The 17047-nt window shown below is 47.3% G+C and overlaps 1 protein-coding gene across 1 annotated transcript in view; it reads left to right on the top strand.

Moving 5' to 3' along the window:
• Positions 1–17047, top strand: part of cfap74 (cilia and flagella associated protein 74) — a 156559-nt gene that overhangs the window by 22985 nt on the left and 116527 nt on the right. The window contains exons 5-7 of the mRNA XM_038774102.1: positions 2942–3040; positions 6874–6978; positions 9221–9376. Of these exons, the coding sequence (XP_038630030.1) occupies positions 2942–3040; positions 6874–6978; positions 9221–9376 (360 nt within the window). The remainder of the gene's footprint in view (positions 1–2941; positions 3041–6873; positions 6979–9220; positions 9377–17047) is intronic.

Raw genomic sequence — 17047 nt, 5'->3', positions numbered from 1 at the left:
TATATTGCAGAAGCTGGTAATTCCCAGCACAGTTCAAAGATTTTGATAATTAGGAGGAATGACTATGCCCTTAGGGTTGAACCACTGAATTTTTCAGTTTGAAATTAATGGTGAGATCTTACAGAATATAATTTTGTTAAATGTTTATATACAGGTTTACATTGCTACCTTTATGTTCAAAATTTCTTTTTCGTTCATCTTTTAGTAATGGTAAATTGGAAAGATTGTTCTACTAGCTACCACAGAAATTATTATATTAAGGAGTGTTCAACTGTTTATCTTTAGATGGCCATTTCCGACTAGATGTAAGAAGTTGCTGGAGGAGCTGTTTTCTCCTAAGCAAAGCTATTTTTAAAATAAACTGACCTCTTCCATTAAGGCCACTAGGTGTAACTCGAGTAAAACTCAGAAATGACCTCATTCCTGTTTGTGCAAAGTCATATAAATGGGAACACTAGGGGTCAAATATAGGCTACTTACTGTCGTTCAGGAAAGTTTTTTTCTGCTTAAAGAAAATTTATTAGATAAGAATCCTCCCTTCTCTTCCCGAGGCCCAGTAGATTATAACGGTTTATTGGTCTCGCAATGCTCTACACTGGGATGTTTACCGTTACCTAGAGCTCTTGGGAGAGCCCATCTGAACGAGGTCAGAAGAAACCATTTTGTCTACTGCAATCTGAAGTGTGGGTGTGGTAGTCACCACTGTTGTATTGTGCATGCTGCATACGATGGTATTACGGTAAGGCTCCTGTAATACAGGTACAGGGGTAGATCCCTGCCTGTTGGCTCCGCCCAGTAGGCGGAGTATGAATGTGTGGGCTCTCGGAGCTGCAGCCATTTTGGCAGCAGCTGCGGGAGGCTCCACATCTCTGCGTAATAAAGCCTCAATTACACTCTACTCTCGTCTCGTCGTAATTGATAGTGCATCAACTTATTACGCAAAGATTTTAAAACGATTGATCTCCACATCAAGCCGGATCGCCTGCAGCTGCACCCTCAAGCAGACAACGGCAAGTCGGCCTTCGCACATTGGCTAGCTTGCTTTGAGGCCTACATCGGATCTGCGACTGAACCACCCTCAGAGGCACAGAAGCTCCAGATCCTTTACACGCGGCTGAGCTCAGACATCTTTCCCCTCATCTGGGACGCGCCGACCTACGCTGAGGCCAGGGCGCAACTGAAGGAGAACTAAACTCAGCAGACCACAAAATCTACGCCAGGCACCTTCTCTCCACGCGGCATCAACTCCCCAGTGAGTCTGTGGAAGATTTCTGGCATGCCCTGTAACTCCTGGTGAGAGACTGCGATTGTCAGGCCGTCTCGGCCGCTGAACATTCGGACCTGCTACTTAGAGACACGTTCGTTACAGGCATAGGGTCGGCCGACATCCACCAGCGACTCTTAGAAGGAGCTACCCTTGACCTCGCGGCGACCAAGAAACTAGCGCACTCGCTCACAGTCGCCTCACGCAATATACAGGCGTATGCCCCCGACCGCACGGCCCATCCCTCCTGGGCATCGTGGAGCCCGCCAGCGAATGCCCTACCGTGCACCCCGTTAGCGGCCTCCCCCAGCCAACCCCAGGCCTGCGCCACGCGGCAGCCAAACAACACCGGGGGACCCAAGTGCTACTTCTGCGGACAGTTAAAGCACCCCCGACAACGCTGCCTGGCACGGAGCGCGCTCTGCAAGGCCTGCGGTAAGAAAGGACATTTTGCTGCTGCGGTGTAAAATCAGGGAAAAATCTGTGTAGTAATGTTGGGCAGGATTTGACCTGCTGCATCCCCCACAGCAGGTCTAGCCAGTGTGTGGCCGGGATGTCCCGCACCTCGTTTAGCTCAGAAATCTTTATTTTCTTTTATCCATTTCTTTAATTTATTGCTAAAATTTTGGATTTATCAAGGTGAAGAATCTGGGTCGGGATTCTCCCCTACCCGGCGGGACGGGGGGTCCCGGCGTGCCGGACCTTTCCGGCTAGTAAGTCTCCACACCTTTAGGGGCCAAGCCTTCACATTGAGGGGCTAGGCCCGCACTGGAGTGGTTCCCACTCCGCCGGCTGGCGTGAACGGCCTTTGGCGCCACGCCAGCCGGGGCCGAAAGGACTTCGCCGGCTGGCGTAAGTCCGCGCATGCGCCGGAGCGTCAGCGGCTGCTGACGTCATACCGGCGCATGCGCAGGGGAGGGGTCTCTTCCGCCTCCGCCGTGGTGAAGACCATGGTGAAGGTGGAAGAAAAAGAGTGCCCCCACGCCACAGGCCCACCCGCCGATCGGTGGCCCCGATCGCGGGCCAGGCCACCGTGGGGGCACCCCCCCGGGGTCAGATCGCTCCGTGCCCCCCCCCCCCTCCCCAGGACCCCGGAGCCCACCCGCACCGCCAATCCCGCTGGTCAGGTAGGTGGTTTAATCCACGCCGGCGGGAGAGGCCTGTCAGTGGCGGGACTTCAGCCCATCACGCCCCTGGTCTCCCAATCTTTGCTTTAGGCTAGTAATTATAAAACACATTTTAAAAACTGTATAGAACCAGACCACTTTCTTATTCGCTGGCTCCAAAATTGCATATAGAAGTACAACTACTTAACGAGTTTATCTGAAATCCCTCTCTGCATTATCCTAACGAAGTGTTTAATCCTTTTGCAATTAAATTGATTAATTACACCTCCAAAGTAAGAGTGAGGAATTTGTCTGAAAATGTTAAGCATTCACATGTTGATAGTTTCAGTATGACTGTCCTGTGGCAAAACATGAAACGCATGGTTGTTTTTTTAAAAAACTGTTGATGTTGAAATGCAATCTCAGTGCTCAAACTGTTGCAGTTTCACTCGGTAGAAATGCAACTTACAAATTGTGTTGGAATAATAGAATTTCCTGAAATGTTTAGGGCAGGTTGTCCTGAAAGCTGTCTGCTGACCTTTACATGTTCCTTGATATTTTCTAATTTTAGAGAAGAATTCAAAGAATGTTGCAAGAGGATTGAAACTTTGGAGAAAGAGAAGGAGGAAGTGGAAGAAGATATTGAAGAGCAGCAAACTGCCAACAACAAGTATGTGATCTTTCTGCTATGTAGTTCATATCACACGTCTGTAAGAATCACCTTCTTCCAACACCCAATGGACTTAATATTACTTGGCGGCTATGTAAACAAATTCATCAATTTGCTCATTTTCTTCGTACATTCTCAGCTTGACTTTCTCTTGTTTCCTCTTTCTCACAACATGGGAACCAATTCATTTCTGGAATCGAGATGCACCCTGGTTTTGGCTGCACAATAGGAGTAGGAGACTTAGAATCTTGAATTTATTTTCCTTGTTTTGACATCTAAAATAAGCCTGGTTTTCAGTTCAGTTTTTGAAAATATTGTACAAATAATGAACTTTGAAGACTTGCGAGTATATTAGATTGAAAAAAATAACTTGCGTCTATATAGTTTCTCACCTTCGGGACATCCCAGGGGGTTTGCAGTCAATAAAATTAGTTTTGAAGTGTAGTCCAGGGTGTGATGTAGGAAATGCTGCAGCTAATTTCGCACACAGGAAGGTTGCAAGAACAGCAATGTGATGGTGATATTAATTGTTCTTTAGTGGTGTTGGTTGAGGGGAGAGATAAACATCAACCAGGGCACCACAACAAATTTCCCTGCCTTTCTTCGAAATCAACTGCATCAGACGTTTCACTCAAGTTTCTTCTTGGGCTGAAGAAAAACATCAAATATGTTTTGCCTGGTGAAGATTTGAGATATTTCAAAAAGGTTAATCAGAATGCAGGGGCAGCACGGTGGCCTAGTGGTTAGCACAACCGCCTCACGGCGCTGAGGTCCCAGGTTCGATCCCCGCTCTGGGTCACTGTCCGTGTGGAGTTTGCACATTCTCCCCGTGTCTGCGTGGGTTTCGCCCCCACAACCCAAAAATGTGCAGAGTAGGTGGATTGGCCACGCTAAATTGCCCCTTAATTGGAAAAATAATTGGGTACTCTAAATTTATTTTAAAAAAAAAAATCAGAATGCACAGGAGTTCTTGGGTAACAGTATTTCTGTTGCGAAGGTGAATTGGGTGGAACTCCTGAGGAGCCACATGCCTGGGGAATGGTGGAAACATCTCTCAGAAAAACATCAAACAACAAGAAGCATTTATATAGCAGCTTTATCATAATGAAACATCCCAAGGCACTTTGTAGGAGCATTATCAAAGACTGAGTGGAACTGGGCTACATTTCAAACTCCAACCACTGTCGCTATGTACCCACGTTGTGGCTTAATAATTCCAATTTAAATTGTGAGTCCACTTATTTTAGGGTTAAACCTAATTAGACCTGAAACTCAATGCCTCTCCTGACAAATTACAAAATGTGAGCTAAATTGCTGGTATTCTACACACACTCACTGATCAGCACTAGTTTAAGAAATGACTGTTGAGTGATCAATAATGGGCCGAGTTCAATAGTGGATTGTGGTCCAGAGAGAGTTAAGAAGAATCAGATAGTTGTTTATTTTCTCACCCACAAGAGATCCTTGTGCCATGCAACAGGTTATGCTTATGTCAGCAGGTTTTATGACAGTGTCAGGTTTGGAATTAAGATATTTATCCTGTTAAGTCAGCCAGTCCCGACAAGTATCAACAGAATCACAATCTTATTTACCTAGTCAAATGATGATGTAAATCCAAATTAAATGTATTTGAAATTTTGGGGCATGGATACTTGCCTGAAATATTTTTTCTATTTTAACACAGTTTTTAATCTACATCGAAATCTACATATGGCACGGTAGCACAGTGGTTAGCATTGTTGCTTCACAGCGCCAGAGTCTGCACGTTCTCCCCGTGTCTGCGTGGGTTTCCTCCGGGTGCTCCAGTTTCCTCCCACAAGACGTGCTGTTAGGTGAATTGGACATTCTGAATTCTCCCTCTGTGACCCGAACAGGCGACTGGGGGCTTTTCACAGTAACTTCATTGCAGTGTTAATGTAAGCCTACTTGTGACACTAATAAAGATTATTATGAAATCCTCTCTTCCCCCCACATCTCATCCAAAGACATTACCTTAATCCATCAGAGAAGGGGGTGGCAACTGAGGAAACATCCTAAGTTCCTTCCGAATAAAGTTCCAAACCTGCAGATATCAGAACCCAATCCCCCCTGGCCCCCAGAAGTGGAACTTCTCCACCAGTCTCTCCATCCCAGCTAACCGACCCACCATGAAAACCTCCCTAAACTTCTTTGCACCCACCCGTTCCCAGACTCTGGAAGATGAGTCCATTGTCTCCGGAATAAATCTGTGGCTCCCACATATCGGTGTCGTTAGCATCATAGACTCCAGTTTAAAGTTTTGTCTAAGCTGGTTCCAGACTCTCAGAGAAGTTGTAACCACTGGGCTCGTGGAGTACCTGGCCGGGAAGAATGGAAGAGGAGCAGTCACAAGTGCCTTCAAACTCAAATTTATACAAGACGCCTCCTCCATCCGCCCCAAAACTGACCCCTCGTCAATGACAGATTTCCTTATTTTCTCAATATTAACTGCCCAGTAGTAATTCATCAGATTAGGTATGGCCAACCCCCCTGCTTGCCAATCCCTCTGTTAAACCACCCTCCAACCAGAGGGATCTTTCCCACCCAAACAATAGTCGCGACCAGCTGGTTATTCCTATCGGAAAAGTCTTAGGCAGAAAGATTGGAAGACTCTGAAATACAAACAAGAACCTTGGAAGGACATTCATTTTCACTGTCTGGACCATCCCCAGCAACAATAACGGGAGAGCCTCCCATCTTTTCAAATCCGCCTTCACCCCTTCTACCAGCCTGGTCCCATTCATCATGGGCCACCCATATTCCCAAGTACCAAACACTAGACCTGGCCAGCCGAAACGGCAGTTTATCCAGATCAGCTCCTTTCCCCAGAGGGTTCACTTGAAACACCTCACTCTTGCTCACATTCAGTTTATGGACCTGAAAAGGAACCAAACTTACTCAATACCTCCATTATCTTTCCCACATTCACCAGTAAGTCGATACCTGATGCTCCATACCTCCCTTCGCTATACCATTCCACCCTGCCGACAACGTCTGTGCGATAGTCAATGGCTCAGTTGACGAAGCTAAAAGTAGCTGGGAAAGTGGACATCCCTGCCTTGTACCTCCATTCAGCCAAAAGTACCCCGAGCTTAGTGCGTAGGTGCCTATGTATGTAGCGAGGTCCCTGTACAACAATTTAATCGAAGAGATGAACCTGGGTCTAAAGCCAAACCACCCCAGTATCTCAAAAAGATACTCCCATTCCCCCCGGTCAAACTCCTTTTCCGCATCCATTGCCGTCAATTCCATGAATTTCCCCCAAACCATTTCCCTACTAATACTAATTTCCTTCATTCCTCACTGAAACTTGTGTTTTTCAGAACTTCAGGTACATTATTTATGTCTTCCTTTGTGAAGACAGAAGCAAAGCATGAATTTAGTTCCTCAGCCATTTCTTTGTTCCCCATTACGAATTCCCCTGTTTCTGACTGTAAGGGGCCTACATTCGTTTTTATTAATTTTTTTCTCTTTACAAATCAACAGAATCTTTTACGGTCAGTTTTTATGTTCCCCACTAGCTTACTTTCCTATTGTATTTTCCCCTTCTTAATCAATTCCTCGGTCCACCTTTGCTGAATTTTAAAGTGTTCCCAATCCTCAGGTCTATTGCTTTTATAGGGCCGTTGTGCTACGTAGAAATCGCTATATAGATGCAAGTTGTTATTTAATTAGTTCCACAATGACACATGTTGAAGGTGGGTAGAATAGATAGTGCAAATGAGATGAAAGTAAAAATAAAGAATTTCTTGCCTTTAGACATAATAAATTTGGTTATTATTAATATTCATCATTTTTCCCTGATGTTGTCCCAGTGCTGCTTTGTTTCGCCTTCGGGCACAACACAGACGGCTGTGTGAGGAGCTGCGAGTGGAAGAAGACCTTCAATCAAAAATTGATTTGACATTGCAAGCGAATGAGTGAGTTACTGACTGATGAGCAAACAGGGGGGGGTCTACAAATGCTTTCCCTTTGTCATAGAAACAGTTTATATTTTTGTAATCCTCTGTGAGATGCACTGATGCTGCTAAAGGAGTAATGTAGATGCACCCGTCAACTTTTCATACTCACATTTTCCTGTGATCAGTTGATGTGCAGCAAAGGATTAAACAGCAATGTCTGTAGTAATTGCATTAGGAAGACATCCTAATGCCTGCCCGAGATGCCGGCATAGTTCACATGTGTACCCACTCTGCCTGGAAACTGGAATGTACTCTGTAGGCATGGATGGCGAGGTCCTTGTAGTTGAAGTGATTAGAGAACATACGGCTTTGTAAATGAACAAAACTGTTTATTAATTAACTAAAATATGAAAGAATTTCTATGACATCTATTAAGATTACAGTTGGATACGATGGCTAAATACAAACAACTATGATTAACTATTATTATGTGGGGATAAAACATACAATGCAGAAAGAGGCCATTCGGCCCATCAATCCACTTAAGCCATCACTTCCACCCTATCCCCATAACCCAATGACCCCTCCTAACCGTTTTGGTCACTAAGGGCAATTTATCATGGCCAATCCACCTAACCTGCACGTCTTTGGACTGTGGGAGGAAACCGGAGCACCCGGAGGAAACCTATGCAGACACAGGGAGAACGTGCAGACTCCGCACAGTGACCCAGCGGGGAATCGAACCTGGGACCCTGGCGCTGTGAAGCCACAGTGCTATCCACTTGTGCTACCTGCCCGAGATGCTGGCATTGGACTGGGGTGAGCACAGTAAGAAGTCTTACAACACTATTATTAATTACTGTTGACTCTGGAGCTGCTTGATCTGTGACTGCAGTCCGTGCTTGCCGTCCAGCTTGTGTCTCTGTGCTGTCCAGGTTCTGTCTCCCACATGTGGGTGACTTCCAGTGACCTTCTCCTGTCACCACGCCACCTGTGACCGGATGCTCGAATGCGTCCTGTCTCACCATGTGGCCGACTTCCAGTGACCTCCTCCTGCTGTCACGCCACCTGTGGTTGGATGCTAGAATACTAATTTATACATATAGGCACTAATGTTTATATACGGTTTGGTTATTATATTATATTACATAGATGATAGAAGCATAGAATTTACAGTGCAGAAGGAGGCCATTCGGCCCATCAAGTCGGCATTGGCCCTTGGAAAGAGCACCCTACTTAAGCTTACGCCTCCACCCTATCCCCGTAACCTTGCTTTTTGTGAATTTTGTTGGTTATTTCACAAATTCCGAAACAACTCTTCCTGTGTAATGGAAATTAAGTGACTCTGCTTGACAAAAATAACCCAATCAGAAGCCCAAAATCATAGGTGGAAACAGTTATTTTCTTTTTGGTTGATTTGCTTATTTATAGGAATTTATACCAAGTTGATCAAGATTGCACAAGGTCGTATCAATTGAAAAGGGCTTCCTTCGGCGGAATAAACCTTTTGGGGACCACACATACTGACAACCCTGCAATGGTTAAATGCTCATTTTCATTTCACATGACAATGGGGAATTCAGTGAGCAAAAGAGATCATAACAATTTGGATGAGTCAAAAGAATTCTGTCTACCTCCTCCTCCACCCTTCAACCTCCCCCCTCCTTCTGACCTTTTTACCTAATCATCTTAAATCTTTGCGTACCAACCTTACTGCCAGCTGAAACTTCTTCTCTGATATAAATTTGCTGCACTGACACATTTTATAGTGTCACTCTGAAAGTACTATCTGTTTATCGTCTATCGATCATGCTATTTATCAGCCATGGATATCTCAGGAAATCAAGAAGGGTACCAAATTGAAAGAAAATGCATACAAAGTGGCAAAGGAAGCAGCTCAGACAGATCATTCCATACATGAAAAACATAGGGCAAACATAAATATACAATGTAAATACATAGACAGGCATCGGGTGAAGCATACAGGAATGTAGTACTACTCAGTAGAGAAGATGTGTGAAGAGATCAGGTCAGTCCATAAGAGGGTCATTTAGGAGTCTGGTAACAATGTCAAGATATTCTTTTGTATGTCATTGTTTGTTTACTCGTCTCGCTTCATATTTCCGGCAGTTACAGCTTTTTATACAGTTAGGTTGATGGCAGCAAAGAAGTTGAATAATAAACATTTGACACCAACATTTATATTTATTTCAGTGTTGCATATCTACCATGTTCCTTTTCTTTCATTTTCCCATTTCAGATGTGAACTGTTTAAAGTTGAACTTGAACACGCAAAATTGACGCGACTCCGTGAAGAACATAAGCAGGACGAAGAGGAGTATGAGGCGCAACGCTTACTCGAGGCAAAACGGAGACTGGAAGCTGAAGAGGCGGCTATTTTACAAGCAGGGACAAGGTTAACAAATTACAAAGAGTAGAACATAGAACATAGAACAGTACAGCACAGAACAGGCCCTTCGGCCCTCGATGTTGTGCCGAACCATGATCACCCCACTTAAACCCACGTAACCCAACAATCCCCCCATTAACGTTACACTACGGGCAATTTAGCATGGCCAATCCACCTAACCTGCACATCTTTGGACTGTGGGAGGAAACCGGAGCACCCGGAGGAAACCCACGCGCACACGGGGAGGACGTGCAGACTCCACACAGACAGTGACCCAGCCGGGAATCGAACCTGGGACCCTGGAGCTGTGAAGCCTTGATGCTAACCACCATGCTACCGTGAGGCCCCAAACAAGGAGAAACAGAATGAGAAATGGCTGTTAGCTGTTTTGCAGGCAACAGAGAGATTTTGTTTTTTTTAAATTTAAGTACCCAATTAATTTTTTCCAATTAATGGACAATTTAGCATGGCCAATCCACCTGCCCTACACATCTTTGGGTTCGGGGAGGGGGGGGGGGGGCGAAACCCACGCAAACACGGGGAGAATGTGCAAACTCCACACGGACAGTGACCCAGAGCCGGGATCGAACCTGGGTCCTCGGCGCCGTGAGGCAGCAATGCTACCCACTGCGCCACCGCGCTGCAACATAGAACATATAGTTCAGAAGGAAGCCATTCGGCCATCGAGTCTGCACCGACCCACTTAGGGCCTTACTTCCACCCTATCCCCGTAACCCAATAAACCCTCCTAACCTTTTTGGTCACTAAGGGCAATTTAGCATGGCCAATCCACCTAACCTGCACGTTTTTGGATGGTGGGAAGAAACCTGAGCACCCGGAGGAAACCCACGCAGACACAGGGAGAACGTGCAGACTCCGCATAGATAGTGACCCAGCAGGGAATCGAACCTGGGACCCTGGCGTTGTGAAGCCACAGTGTTATCCACTTGTGCTACCGTGCTGCACCGTGATGTTACCATCATGCATTTCAGTGCTAGAGCTTTCACACTTCATGTAAACTCATTATTGGTGGAACTGCAAAATAACATTTAATGTAAATGAGAACTGCAGCCAGCTGTTAGTCACCGGAGATGTTTTCTCAGTATTTTATCAACACTTCTGTGCTGCTTATTGAGGCATTTGGTTTTCAATAAGGTGATTAGAAGATACAAAAGTAAAATACTAGAGATGCTGAATATTGAAATGGAAGCAGTAAATACTCAGCAAGTCAGTCAGCATCTCTGCGCAGAGAATGGAACGGGCAGAATATGTTCCGCTTCTTCATTTAGTGTTAACAAGAAACATTTCTAATAGACATTAAAAATGATCAAATATGGAATCTGAAATAAAAACTAGAGGCTGAAAATACAGCACCAGGAAAGGCATTAAACTACTCCTCCCCCCTCCCAAACACACACACACACATACACCAGGCCACCTGTCTTTTGTTCTTTAAGATGCTACTTTCTTTGCCATCTCACAGCTGCCAAAATTAATTCCAGCATTCTCAGTATTTTGCTTATTTTAAGGAAAAAGACAGGTTGTTTCTTCACCATAACTGTGCTGTTCCTGAAACTCGACAGAGTTCAACTGTGAACATACTAACAGTAGAAAGTCACTCAGCCCTCGAGCACGTGTCCATTGAATTAGGCTGATATATATCACAACTCTATGGGCTGAATTCCCCGCACCAATGCTCCGCCCGGTGGGGGGGCTAGCAGCCGTGCCACGTAAAACCCCGGCTTTACCTGCAGATACGGAAGGAGAATCGCAGGGTCTGTGGCCGTGCAACATGGCTCCGGTCACACGCAGACCGAGCCTGTCAGACAGTCCGCCCTGTAACCTCCCTCGCCACCCCCGGACCACCTCCCACCAGTCTCCCCCCCCCCCCCCCCCACCCCGCCGAAGCCCCCCCCCCCCCGCCGAAGCCCCCCCCCCCCCCGGCTAGCGGAATGGCTCCCTCCCTGACTGTCCGCAGCCGCCATGTGAGGTCCCCGAAAACTCTGAGCACACGCGACCGACGCCGTCGGGAAGCCGGCCCATTGGGGGCGGAGCATCGGGGGAGGGCCTGAGGTGACATCCTGAGACCGTCCCAACAGCGTGCGACGTACTTTACTCAGTGATTATGCCGTTTTTGAGAGAGTGGAGCATCCAAAAATGGCACCTCCTCCAATTTCGGTGTACAAACGGATTCTCCGGGCAATCGCCAAACTCGATTTCAGCTTCGGCAATCGGAGAATCCTGCCCTAAGTGTCTGTCTTTGTTTCATATCCCTTTACATTCTTGTTATCTTGGTATAAAAATCGAAATTAACCTAGGATGCATGGCCTTTCAGGGGACGGATTCTAGGATTCCACTATCCTTAGCGTGGGGAATTGCTTTATGATCTTGGGCGTAGTTCATCCAAATAATTACTAAAGCGCCATTTGGGGGGGTTGGGCCCTGGTGGGGTGTTCCTGCAGGATTTCTGGGTGAGATCCAGACCTCTGTTCACCCACACCTGGGGAATTTCTCACTGGTCAATCCCACACATGGAATTTCTTTCAGCAGTGGGGAGCTCAACTCACTCCTCAGAGATCGGGCTGCCATTTTGAAAGGGTACCCCTATCTCAAAGTGAGTTTGAGGCTCCCTCACACCCCCACAGTGCGACCCCCCACAGACATGGGCAACACACCCAACCCTCGAGGGGCAACATCCCCCCACTATCTCTAAAAGATAGCGTGAGCCCCCGCCCCCCCCCCCCCCCCCCCCCCCCCCGGTATGAAGGTGACTTTGCCCCACACCCATCCATCCCTGTCAGTTCCTCCCCCTTGCCGGACCCCTTCTTCAAGGACTCCACATTCATGATGGCCTTTCATACCCCCGCTTCACAGCCCCTTCATGGGCATGCCCCCCCCCCAAGTCCCACCCCTTGGTACTGCCAGCCTGACACGCAGGCACCTCTCCTGATACCCTGGCAGTGCCAACCTGGTGACCACTGCCCTGTCCCCGACCACCCAGGGATCTCGAATGGCCTACGTGCCTCCCAGCATAGCCGATCAGGTCGGATGTGGTAGTTGTGAGTTAGGGGGTGTCCCATGGGGAGGGGGCTGGGAGACCCATGAGGTGGGTGTGTAGTCAGTAGGTTTGGGGAGTTCGGTGGGGATGTCTCTTTAGAGGTTGGGGGGGGAGGGACCAGTATGGTTCTATATAATAGTTACCCAGAAGCTAGATGTGCTTTTACTTCTAACTTTTTTCTGGTTAACTATTGATGTAGCACAGCTGGAATCATCAAAAGTTCACTATTTAAATCAGTATAGTGTTTCCCAGGCAATCGCCGTGCAATCCTTACCTGGAAACCTCCGGGGGGAAGGAGATTCCCAGCATGTACATGGGATACCCTCCAGTTACATTGCCCTGGAGCTGGAAAGTTACAACCAAGATTAAATCCATCCATAACCTTCTAAACTTGATGGAACACAAGCCAGGTTTCTGCAATCTGTCCTCATCATTTAATCCTTTAAACCCAGTCTCATTCTGGTGAATTGTGCAGCATTCCTGCCAAAACCAATTTGTTTTGCTGAGGTTTGGTGCCCAAAATGGAAGTATCTCTGATGGAATGTGACCAAGGCCCTTCACAACTGAAGCCTCACTTCCTAATCCTTGCAGGCCTTTGAAATAAAGGTCAACGTCCCCTGACAACAACTTCTAATGATTTTGGTTTTTTTTTTCATTTATAGGCTGTGGGTGTTGCTGGTTGGGTCAGTATTAATTGCCCACCTCTGAGGGTCAACCACATTGAAGTGGATCTGGAGTCACATGAACATGACATGTACATGAACACCTAAAATGGTTTGGGCGGGATCCAACCAAAGCAAAATCAGACTCCTTCTGGGCAGGATTAGCAGGGTCGTGCCTAGCACCAGAATGACCCCGCTGTCTAGCGGCACTCTGATACTATTCTGGGCCCTGGCGGGGTATCGCAACGGCCATTGATTATGGAATGAGGGTCACCTATGAGTGTAGTAGGCAACAGGGCCCAATTTCCTTAGTAACCAGGCATGCATATTTAGATGTAGAATTAACCCTCACTCCCAGCCACATTTAAGTATTTGAAAAGAACCAACTCATTTACCAAACCACCGCCTGATCTGCTTCAAACCAGCCTTTCACCGGTTACTTGGACAGCAAACTGCAGTGCACGAGATATCGTTGCTCAACAGGGTCTCGAGAAGCTGGTTGCTGCTTCAGAGTGGAATCTTGTCTGGTAGTCGAGAGCTCCGAACTTCAATGCACATGATCGTACTGTTGCAGAAAAATCACTTGCAGCTCCTCATTAGTACTGACTCTCAGTCCTGATTTAATAACCAAATAACAAATGCTGCGGTCGCAACCTCCCTGACTTTTGTCCATTAATTCTAGGTATTAGCTTGGGTCAGTTTACTCGCCTCTGGGTTAGAAGAGACTTGAGCACAAAAATCCAGTAACGAGGGAGCGCTTCACTGTTGGAGGTGCTGCTATTCTGATACATTCTTTAATCCGAAACCCTATCCGCCCCCTCAAGTGGATGTAAAAGATGCTGTGGCACTATTTCAGATAAGAGCAGGGTATCCCTGGTGTCCCAGCCAATAATTATTTCTCAATTACCACCATAAAAAAGATGGTCTGTCTCATTATCACATTGCAGATTGTGGGAGCTTGCTATGCGCAAATTGGCTGCTGTGTTTCCCACATTAAGGTGATGACTTTGATTCAAATGTACTTCATTGGTTGTAAAGCACTTTGAGACATCCCGAGGTTGTGAAAGGTATTGCAAGCCTTTCTTTCTTTCATTTTAAAGGGTCCTGGGGATGATGTTTGTGATATTCAAATATGCACTTTGGGTAGACAGGAATTGGGGCTGGGCTGGTTTAGCTCACTGGGCTAAATAGCTGGCTTTTAAAGCAGACCAAGGCAGGCCAGCAGCGCGGGTTCAATTCCCGTACCAGTCTCCCCGAACAGGCGCTGGAATGTGGTGACTAGGGGCTTTCCACAGTAACTTAATTGAAGCCTACTTGTGACAATAAGCAATTTTCATTTTATTTCATTCTTGCTGAAAATATACATTCATAAAATCAACCCTACTGAGTTAACAAAGACAAATTAGAGACATTTTCTTTCATTGCGTTTGGAAAAAAGACAGAAAATGGTACTACATGCTCGGCTGAATTGCTTTCGTTTCTTTCTCCGTACTTTTATTATCTGGTCCATTGAGAATCATTCAGAATGGATTGGACGACACAGTGGGTTAACAGCCCATTTATCTCTGGATAGGTTTATATCCAGTTGAAACTAATGGGAACGATATAGCCACCCTGTTGCGGCCGGCGCGGATCCGGGCTCAATGTGTGAATCGCGAGCAAGCCCCAAATCGGGCTCCACACCGGATGTGAAGCCTCGTGCGAGTCACTCGACTTGTTCCGTTCGACACCATCTGGATCTCCCCCTCGTTAGGCAAGATCCAAATCTGAATCTACAGCTTATTTAAATATCCGGACACTGGATTCACCGACGTCCGGCACTCACTGGTTGCGCCAGGGAGATCTCGCCAGGGCGCAGTTAAACACTGGTCCACACAAACATGGACCAGTCGTCACGGAACCCCGGGGGTGGGGGGGTTCCCAGGTCATTGAAAACTCCCAGGGTGGTCGGGGAACAGGGCAGGGTGGCACCCAGGCACCCCCCTGGCATCCTCGTGGTGCCAAGGGTCCTCCCAGGGTCCCAGTTAACACTGCCAGGGGATGGGTCCAGGGGGCCTTGCCAGGTAGCAAGGGGGTGAGGGGCATTTCCAGGGGACTTCCCAAGGTGCCAGTTAACACTGCCAGGGGATGGGTCCAGAAATCCTTGCCAGGTAGCAAGGGGGTGAGGGGCGTTTCCAGGGGACTTCCCAAGGTGCCAGCTAACACTGCCAGGGGATGGGTCCAGGAATCCTTGCCAGGTAGCAAGGGGGTGAGGGGCGTTTCCAGGGGACTTCCCAAGGTTGGGTGGGTGAGGGGGCTCAAATGAACGTGGGGGCTGGAAAGGGGGTGTGTGATGGGAAGATTAGGACAGCCTTACAAAATGGCGCCCTGATCTGCTCGCCAGCAGGAAGTCCTCGAAGCACTGCCTTGGTGGAGAGAATCTCCCTCAGGCCCAAATAAGCGGGAAGTGCCTTTGGATGGCAGGATGATTCTTGGCGCTGCAGCTGCTGAGAAATATCTCGCTAAACTCGCCATTCAGCAGACTCAAGTTAAAGTTCGCAGAATCGCGCCCAATAACTTTAAAGTATTCTCTCATAGAATCATAGGATCATAGATCTCCCAGATCCAGAGGTGCTAACTAAAATGAGGTTTAGTTGTCTCATATGAACATACAGAGTTCCTGGTGGATATGACTCATTTATAACCAATATGATTTTCCAATTGTATTCTGGTGGTAAGGAAATTCCAATCTCTCTGTTAAATTGTGAACATAATGCTTCCTTGTCACAGAAACTGAAAATAAGAAGCCACCTTTTTAACCTCAGGGAGACAGTGCAGTTCACTCTTTCTCATGCAGCGAGTGTAATTTGTGAGACTTTAATACAAATATAATGTCAATCGAAAATTGGTATTAAATTATACCATGCTTAAAGGAGAATTCTATTGGGGTGGAAAGGGCTTGTCCCCTTTGGTTCTGAACATATTCATATCTCTTGAGAATAATTAGCTGAAAGCTCCCTTCAGCGAGCCTTGGAAATCCCAGTTTAATGAAAGTGGATGTGCTGTACTGAGAGCAGGGGGCTCTCAAGGAACAAACCCAACCTCACCGCCTGCAATTATCTGGATTAATCAGGACAGATTTATCTTTTCAAAGTAGTTTTGCTGCCCTTCCAGCTAAAGTCAGAAAGAACCACTTTTTAAACAAAGATTCTTCCTCTGTCAGTAAATTAATGAATTAAACAAAGTGACACCCAGTGGAGATCCTCCTCCACCAAAGGTCAGGAAGAGAACATTTGTTTACACAAAGTGTCAGCCTTAAGGATGAGCAGTTCAACGAGCAATGATTCTTCAAAAGTACATGTTTGTTCAAAATGAAATATTGAGACATCTAAATTGAATAAATGAACAAAGAACAATACAGCACAGGAACAGGCCCTTCGGCCCTCCAAGCCTGTACCGATCATGATACCAACCTTGCCCAAAACCCTTAGCTCTTCCTTGTGCCGTATCCGTCTGTACCCATCCTAACCACGCGTGAACACTCCCATCGGGAGGCAAACAGTCGACGCTGGAGTGAAACCCGGAGTGTTTCACTCCAGCGTCGGAGGCCGCTCCTCGCCCCCTATTCTCCCCCCCCCCCCCCCCCCCCCCCCGGGGGGCTAGGAGCGGCGGCGCGTGAATCTCGGGCGCCGGGCCTTGACGCTTGCGTCAAAGCGGCGCGCCGGGAATGACGCGGCTGGTGGCGCCGAAGTGACGTCAGCCGCGCATGCACAGGTTGGCCGGCGCCAACCCGTGCAGGCGCAGTTGCCGTCTTCCCCTCCGCTGCCCCACAAGACATGACAGCTGATCTTGCGGGCCGGCGGAGGGAAAAGAATGCGTCTTTTAGTTGGCACCGATCGCGGGCCAGACATCTACTGAGCACGCCCGTGGTGCTCGATCCTCCCTCCACCCCCCACAGGCCCCACAAACACCGGTCGC

Source organism: Scyliorhinus canicula, chromosome 16 (genome assembly GCF_902713615.1).
Source record: "Scyliorhinus canicula chromosome 16, sScyCan1.1, whole genome shotgun sequence".
Lineage (NCBI taxonomy): Eukaryota > Metazoa > Chordata > Chondrichthyes > Carcharhiniformes > Scyliorhinidae > Scyliorhinus > Scyliorhinus canicula.
This window is presented reverse-complemented; position numbering and strand designations above follow the sequence as displayed.